The sequence below is a fragment of the Rhamphochromis longiceps genome, linkage group LG5, assembly GCF_057381845.1.
Source record: "Rhamphochromis longiceps isolate RC_006_pf linkage group LG5, R_longiceps_female_GT1.1, whole genome shotgun sequence".
NCBI classification, from domain to species: domain Eukaryota; kingdom Metazoa; phylum Chordata; class Actinopteri; order Cichliformes; family Cichlidae; genus Rhamphochromis; species Rhamphochromis longiceps.
In genome coordinates this window covers 42,519,484-42,527,813 of record NC_140561.1, presented here as the reverse complement: position 1 = coordinate 42,527,813, position 8,330 = coordinate 42,519,484, and the positions used below count along the sequence as shown (strand labels likewise).

Here is an 8,330-nt window from a genome sequence, read left to right as displayed (position 1 = left end):
TCAAATAACTTTAGTCCACATCTTCAAAGAGCCTGATTTGGTTTGTCACACTGCTAAAGACAAGATGTAAAGTCCATCAGGTGAGAGAGCAAAAGGAAATTCTTATAAACAGCAGGATCATGTCAACACAAGGAAAAGCTCAGCGCTAATCATCAGACACATTGAACACCAACCAACTCAAAACTCATCTGTTCAAATCTGCATATTCACTGTGAATCCACTGTTTGTTTTATCTTGTGCTTTGTTTTATTGTTCTTATCTTGCCATTGTCTTCTTATTGTAAAGTGTCCTTGGGTGACTTGAAAGGCGCTCATAAATAAAATTGATTATTATTATTACCCTGAATTATTTAAACCTGAACTTTACATTTAACCAAAATTATGACAAACATTTGTTTTATGTGTAAGATAAATACATGCATATCAAAATAAGCCAGCGACCTCATGTTTACAGGCAGAATCACTGAGCCTGTGAGGACACTGCAGGAACCCTGATGGTTCAGCCTTTTAGAAACAGCTCACCTGTTCTGACTGTTGGACAGCCTCTGAGTTCAGTCTGCCCCTTGCTGGTCAAACAGGGCGCAGACTTTCTTATATATTCTACTCTACACATTTAAACAGCTCCACGTTTCCTCTGTGCCTTTGGATCCAGGTGTCACACAGTCGTGTTCTCAGAGAGTTCCTGCCGCTGATCAAATACAGTACTGCAGCATTATTACAAAAATCACTGAGAAATTGTTTGTTCTCACTAAAGACAGGCTCTACCTGCACTCGGCCACGCCCCCGTTTGTACATAAAAAGGAAACAGGTGGAGCTGGAGGTGACAGAGGAAACGAGACAAAAGATGTTTTATGATTTTGTGCATTCTCAGTTTTTCTTCTTCAAACTGGAAAAACGTCTGCATGTTTAACAAGCTGCTCGATGTGCAGCTCATGTCACGCTGCAGAGGACCCAAGATGGTGGTGGAAGGGGGTGGAGTCTTTCCAGTTAAACATAAGATGAACCTTTATTAGTCCCACACGTGGGAAATTTTTGGTCACAGCAGTCAGGGTGTCCTGCGTGCGCTGGGAGATGCTGGACGCCATTTAGAGACGACATGAGAGACGAAGCTCGTTAAAAATCAGTTTTTATTTCCCTTTAAATCAAACAAGCAGCAACTTTCTCATTTACAATAAAAAGAAAAGAGTGGTGGCAGTGCTCGTTTCCATGGCAACCAAGAAGATGACCAGGTGACAAGCTGGTCCAGAGGAGTGACATGATTGGCTGAGGTCTGGAACGTGGTTGCAAAGCAACACAGAGGAGAGACGTGATGATTTGTTGACAGTGTGAGAAAAATAAATCAGATTAGAAGCCTGACAGGTCAGGGGTCAGAGGTCAGTAGGGCAGCTTCTTGATGAATCTGGTGAACATGGTGAAGGCAGCAGCTGGTTTGTCTGTTGGAACCATGTGACCTGAACCCTGCGGGAAGACAGCGGCACAGGTCAGAACAGTCGCCAGAAATCAGGCTTGAGGTGTTCACACGGAAACGCCCCGAGGCGGAGGAAACGCCCCGAGGCGGAGGAAACGCCCCGAGGCGGAGGAAACGCCCCGAGGCGGAGGAAACGCTGGCCGTTTCTGCCATCTGGTGGCTTTTCTGTGAAGTGCAGTAAGTGTCAGACTACACTTACCATGTGCCATTTTCTTCATTTACAAAGACAATTTGATTTGACGACGTTTAAAAACAAACTGAAATATTAAAGCAGATTTACACCAAACGAGACATTTTTGTTTGTTTCTTCTTCATAAATAAAGATACTGTAGAAACCTTAAGTGGTCCGATGATGAAAGAAAACAGCTGACTTGAAACAGAACCCCGCCCCAAAACATGACATCACACAGTCAGTGAGGATGATGATGGTGGCGTTTACCTTCACGGTGAGGAAGACAATGTTATCAAACTCTTTGACGAAGCCGCCGACTTGCTGACCGTCCACATCTTCGTAGATCCACGGACGCCTCTGGACTTGCACCTGAGACACAGGTAAGCACACCTGAGAGTCAGCTTATAGATCAGGTTACTTTGCGGAGGAAAACTCAATAAGATCTGAACTCCACCTGCTGCTGCAGAGACTCCACAAACCACTCGTCGCCCATGAAGTTGCACGCCATGTCCACGTCGCCATTATACACGAGGATGCGATACTTCTGCACAGAGAACACAACCGTCAACACCTTCCAGTCCATATTAGACAGGTGAAACAGGTGAGTCCTGTTAAAGGCTGGAAACATTTACACTGGGGGAAAATTTAAATTAAAAATAAATAAATAAATAAATAAATAAATGAAATGGGCGGAGCTTCACTGACTAGAGCGCCAAGCAGCTTCAGGTACTGTTTCCTGACATCCATGTAGAGCCGACCGTAGTTCCGGTTCACCTCAGAGCTGCGAGCGCAGAGCGGAGAGTCAGTGAGTCAGCACAGGTGAGGTGGACAGGTGAAACGGAGGTCAAGTGTGTGCCTGTGTTACCTGCAGATGACCCAGTCCAGAGCTTTGGGGCTGATGTGGAGGGCTTTTCTGACCAGCGGGTTGTTCAGGTACAGGTTGGAAGGGGTGGAGTTGGTGCAGGGGGGGTCCAGGCGGACAGACGGGAGCAGCGCCGCCAGACTTTTGACTTTCTAAAGTGAGAGAACCACCTGTTCAGGTGAGCGCTTTATAGATACTGTTTGGATCATCGGGTGACCTGAACTCACCTGCATCCACAGCCGGTTCCACTGATGGTGAATGAACGAGTTTCCCAGATCTCGGATCACCAGCTGGCCTCGCTCGACACTGACAACAAACAGGAACACACCTGTTTGAGCGCCATACGTGCTGCAGGTGAGCTCACGGACAAAAAAAAAGATCACAGGCCGAACGTTAAAAGGCCACAGCTCACCTGAGTCTCTGCGGGACTCCACCTGGGCAGGAAGCGTACAGGTTGTATATGTTCAAACCTGAACTGTAGACGATGGTCTGAACCTCCCCCACCTGCAGAGGAAACGGGCAACACCTGAGACATAAAACCAGAGAGCCTACAGGTAGACGTCGGGTGCACCGCAGGTGAACCGGGTCGTACTCACGCTGTCCATGCAGTTCTGGTTCGGGTTGTCATAGAAGTTGCATTTCCCGTTGCTGCAGCAGTAGGTCTGAAGCTCCGCCCACAGGTGGCTGCCAAGCAGGCCGTGGTAGTAGGCGAAGTACACCAGAGAGTTGTCGTTCATCTCGTAGCTCGACATTCCATTCCCCACGGCGATGCCCTGCACCACAGGTGAGTCGGGTGAGGCAGGCATGAGGAGGCTGCTGATGTTTCCACAGCCTGAATATGACACGCCTGTTTTTACCACAGGTACACCTGTCTGCAGCTCAGGTGGGACACCCATTGATCACATGGTCTAAAAGCAGCACGTCACAGGTACACCTGTCTGCAGTGTTTTCTAATGATGTCACCACAGGAAGCACGTTCAAAGTGAACAGTGTCACCACAAACTCAGGTAAGAACAGATCTTTTTAATGCTTTGAGTGAGTTTTTCTGTGATCTGTAAAGAAGACTGCTACTAATAACAATAATAACACTGAATGGAAAGGTGGAGGCTTTATCCGGGTTTGGAGCAGCAGCCTGAGCAGAGAAGCCCAGACCTCCCACACCTTGGCCACCTCCTCCAACCTACCTGAGCAACATTGAGGCGTTCAAAGACCAGCCGAGAGAGTGATCTCTCCATCGTGTCCTGGGTCCGCATCACCTCGCCTGCCTCGTTTTCATGTGGAGGTAGCAGCTCTACTCCGAGTTGCTCTCCAGTGACATGTCTCTAACCCACACTGCACAGAAGCTCATTTCAAACCTCAGAGCTCGCACGCACGCGCGCACACGCACATACATACATTTCCCCCCCCCCCCCCAGTGGAAGCAGTAATGCTGTGCAGTCTTTGGAAAGCCATTTTCACAGGTGCATCAGGTATGATACAAACCACTGCAGCGCAGTACCTGTAACACCTACAGCATGTTCTAATCGCTCTAATAGGATATTATGGTCGACAGTATCGAACGCTGCACTGAGGTCTAGCAGGACAAGCACAGAGATGAGTCCACTGTCAGAGGCCATAAGAAGATCATTTGTAACCTTCACTAAAGCTGTTTCTGTGCTGTGATGAGCTCTGAAACCTGACTGAAACTCTTCAATAAGCCTCTGCAGATGATCTGTTAGCTGTTTGACAACTACTCTTTCAAGGATGTTTGATATAAAGGAAGGTTGGAGATTGGCCTATAATTAGCTAAGACTGCTGGGTCTAGAGATGCTTTTTGAGTAAAGGTTTAACTACAGCTAGCTTGAAGGCCTGTGGTACATAGCCGATCATTAGAGATAGGTTGATCATATTTAAGATCGAAGCATTAATTAATGGCAGGACTTCTTTGAGCAGTTTTGTAGGAATGGGGTCTAAAAGACACGTTGATGGTTTGGAGGAAGTAATTATTGAAGTTATTAACTTCAGAACTGTTACCTGCTGTGTGTCAGGTGCGTCATTACCTGCAGGTTGAGGCTGGCGTCCTCCATCACTCTCTCAGCGAGCGTGGGGATGTAGATTCCTCCGTAGCTCTCTCCGGTCAGGAAGAGCTCATTCTTGCTGTACTCTGGAAACAGGCGGAAGAACTCCTTCAGGGCCAGGTAGTTGTTCATCGACACCTGCAAAGAAAAAGAAAAAGCTGAACACCTGACCTCCGGGCAGCCAACCGGCAGCTGAGTCACTGAGGGTCACTGACCTCTGTGTCATTGGTGGCGTATTTCTGATCGTCCGAATAAGAGAAGCCGACTCCTACTGGGGACTCCAGGTACAACATGTTGGTAATCTGCACACAGATAGTCGACCAATCAGCTTTGACCTCAGCCGTGCGACCTCAACAAAAGTCACATGACAGCATACCTTGTTCCAGGCATATGGGTTGTACTCCAGCGTCGCACCGTCGCTCTGGATCTGAAATGACAAAAGGTCAGAGGTCAGGTGTGGAGTCACAGTATACCTGTAGGGGTCAGGTGGGCAGAGTTCACCTACCAGGAAGGGTCCATGTTCGGTCAGCAGTCCGTCCAGCGAGCTGCAGCCGGGGCCACCATTCAGCCACAGCACCAGCGGGTCCGAGGACGGTTTGTTCTGCGACTCAACGAACCTGAGAACAGAAGAAGTGGTCAGCTGACGGTCAGGTGAGGCGTGTCTTCAGGCGTGTCTCAGGTACTGACCAGTAGTGCAGGTGTTTGCCGTCAGCCACACTCAGGTATCCAGAGTACTGCTTGAAGCTCGGCTGTTTCTGCAGACCTGGCAGGTACGTGATCTCGTCGGCCGCTGGGGCCGCTTCCACGCCGAGCCATGCGGACAGGAAGTAACATGACAACAGCAGCAGCTGCATCTGATAGCAGATAGGAAGTAAAAACATCCAATAAAAATGCTCCTCCTGAGATTTCACCTTTATAATACTGAGGTAACGTCCAGCAGCTGACGTCCACGTGTTCCTTTCACTTTTGTCACACGATCACATGACACACAGCACAAATGATGTCATCTCTCCTGCAGGACGTTACTGATTAGCTCTACTGTCAGTTTTACTGACTTTGAGCAGGTTATCACGGACAGATCACCAGAAACAAAACTGATCAAATGTGATTTCACAGAGCTGTCGGAGCCCTGCCAGAAAATAAAATAAATAACCCTAAAAAATCCAAACAAAACAAAAAGAAAGTAAAACTAAATAAAAAAAAAAAAGCAGGAGGCTGTCCTCAGCATCAGCCTTTCAGAAAGGAAACAAACTAGAAATTAAACCTCAGTGATGATGTTAAAGTTTTAAAAGGGTTTTTCATCACTCAGTTTTATTACATCCAACCCTGATTTTAAGAAAGCGAACTTAAAACGCAAAGTTCAAAGTTCACCCGTTCTCTGAGGTAAACCTGTAAAACACAGCACAGCAGGATCTCACACGCACACGTTAAATTAGGCAGAAATTTAAATGAAGACTGGTGGGTTCCTCTGACGGCCACGAAACACGTGATTTCAGCAGGAAGTGAGGTTTGTGTTCGCGGACTGATCACGAGACTTTCTGATTGGGGATCGATCAGAAGTCACGTGATTACTTTCCCGCTGAATGAACGAAAAGTTACGATTTGGTTGAAAAGTTGATTCTGTTCATCTGGACGTTTTACTTTCGGACGTGACTGAGCATGCGCCAAGAAAATTTACATTTGCAGTTTTTTGAACGGAGTTTGGCAGAAACACGCAGTTCGTGTCAGAATAACTGTTCAGCGACCGGAAACGGGTTTCAGTTTCAACACGAAACGTTTTCGACTCGCAATCAGCTCGATTATCGATCAGAAAGCGATCAGTTTCTCAGAGTACTCGTTAACTGTCATGAAACAGAAGGCAGTGTGTGTGCGCGCCCTGATACTCTCTCTCTCACACACACACACACACACACACACACACACACACATTTTAAACCCGGAAACGGGGACTATCACGCGCAGCATCAACTTTAACGTCTTAAATCAGACAGAATCCAAACGGACCTCTGAATGGAGACCTTCCTCTTTCACTCACCTCTTCTCTACGCGTCCACCTGCTTCACCTGGGCTCCTGCTCTGCAAATAAATTGGACACACCACGGTGAAGGAAAACAGCAGGTCATATGACAGCGGCAGGTCACATGACCCCTCCCTCCCCTCGGTTTTTTTTCAAACTTTATTTGTAGGGTTTTTTAGGATAACCTTTTTTTAAATTAACGATTAAGAACAATACGAATACAGACTCTCGAAGAGGATAAAACAGTAGAAGAACATTCAAAACAACAGAAAGAGCACCAGAGGGGTGTTAAAAGTGCAGAATAACAACAAAAACCTTCCAAGAGTCCGTAAATCCCTGTTACAGTGTTCTAAGTCGGAAGGCGGCCTGGCCCTACCAAACTTTATGTATTATTATTGGGCTGCCAATATTGTGACAATATCCACCTAGATGCAGGCTTTTAGGGAGGGCAGAGGGCCGCCTTGGTCCACTATGGAGCTAGACGGTCATCTCACTATATCCCCTGTTGCAATAATGTGTTCAAGTCTACCAGTCAGTCACAATGTTAATTTTAAAGATCCTGTGGTTAAGAACTCTCTCAATGTCTGGTTTCAGTGTCTGCTCCCCTGTTGCATCAAATCTTTTTTACCAGCTCTGAGCGATGCAGGGTTCAAGGTTTGGTACAGCAGAGGAATTATCTGCTTCTCTGATCTGTTTGTTAAAGGGTCATTTTTATCCTTTGAAACATTATCTAAAGATTTTGGAATCCCAAAGACTCACTTCTTTAGATACTTACAAGCCCGTAGCTTTGCAATTAAACACTTCACTTCATATCCAAGTCTACCTAATGACTGTCCATTTGAGGATTGTCTGCAATTTCGACTTATTGCTAGAGGCCACATCTCTCAAATATATAGCACACTGCAGCATATAAAGGCAGACTCTGTGTCCACAGCCAGGAACGCCTGGGAGCTGGACTTAAACCTCCAGATCCCAGACGACCTATTGGACCTTAGTGTTAGCAGGATCCATGAATCCTCAATCTGTATACGGCATTGTATAATACAGTTTAAAATTCTTCACCGGGCGTACCTAACCAAAGCTAAACTAGCCAAAATATACAATACCTCTGATGATAGATGTCCGAGGTGCAAGCAATCACCCGCCACTATGAGCCATATGTTCTGGACCTGCTCTGATTTGAACTGGTTAAGTCTGGTTCTGGGAATTCGTTTTTAAAGCTCTTTCATATGTGTGTGGGAAAACAATTTATCCCAATCCGATGACAGCAGTCTTTGGTGTACTCCCAAACCAACACGGGATAACTTCTTATCAAATAAATGCAGTGGCTTTCTCATCTCTCCTGGCACGCAGGCTAATTCTTCTTAATTGGAAGGATTCAGGTCCGCCAGTGTTTGTTCAGTGGGTGAGAGAGGTGATGAGGTGCTTGCAGATAGAGCATTTGAGATACAGTTTGAGAGGGTCTCAAAGTAAATACTACAAAAGCTGGTCATCCTTTGTTGAATATGTGGAGAAGTTGTCATTTACTGAAGTATGATGTATTACTGCTTTTATCTGTGTTTGGGGGTTTTTCTCTTTCTTTCTTTAAAGCCACCTACTATCTGTAGCAAGCCGGAAAGAACTGCGCACAATGCAGCCCCCTTTTATTTATGTATTTATTTTATTCTATTTTTGTTTGTTTTGTTTTTTGGTGGGGTTTTGGTGTTTGTTTGTTTTTTTTGCCTTGTTCACATGGTAGTATTTTTTGTTTGTGCC

General features: G+C 46.2%; 1 protein-coding gene across 1 annotated transcript; it reads right to left on the bottom strand.

The window, feature by feature from the left end:
• Positions 1-1,108: 1,108 nt before the first annotated feature.
• Positions 1,109-6,701, bottom strand: ctsa (cathepsin A). Its single transcript, XM_085407758.1, has 14 exons — positions 6,594-6,701; positions 5,246-5,412; positions 5,064-5,175; positions 4,935-4,985; positions 4,774-4,860; positions 4,541-4,696; positions 3,098-3,274; positions 2,914-3,005; positions 2,729-2,807; positions 2,505-2,653; positions 2,345-2,420; positions 2,094-2,183; positions 1,907-2,008; positions 1,109-1,457 (listed from the first exon to the last, which is right to left on the bottom strand). The coding sequence occupies exons 2-14, from the start codon at positions 5,410-5,412 to the stop codon at positions 1,374-1,376; spliced, it is 1,422 nt and encodes a 473-aa protein (XP_085263884.1). The 5' UTR covers positions 6,594-6,701; the 3' UTR covers positions 1,109-1,373.
• Positions 6,702-8,330: the final 1,629 nt, after the last annotated feature.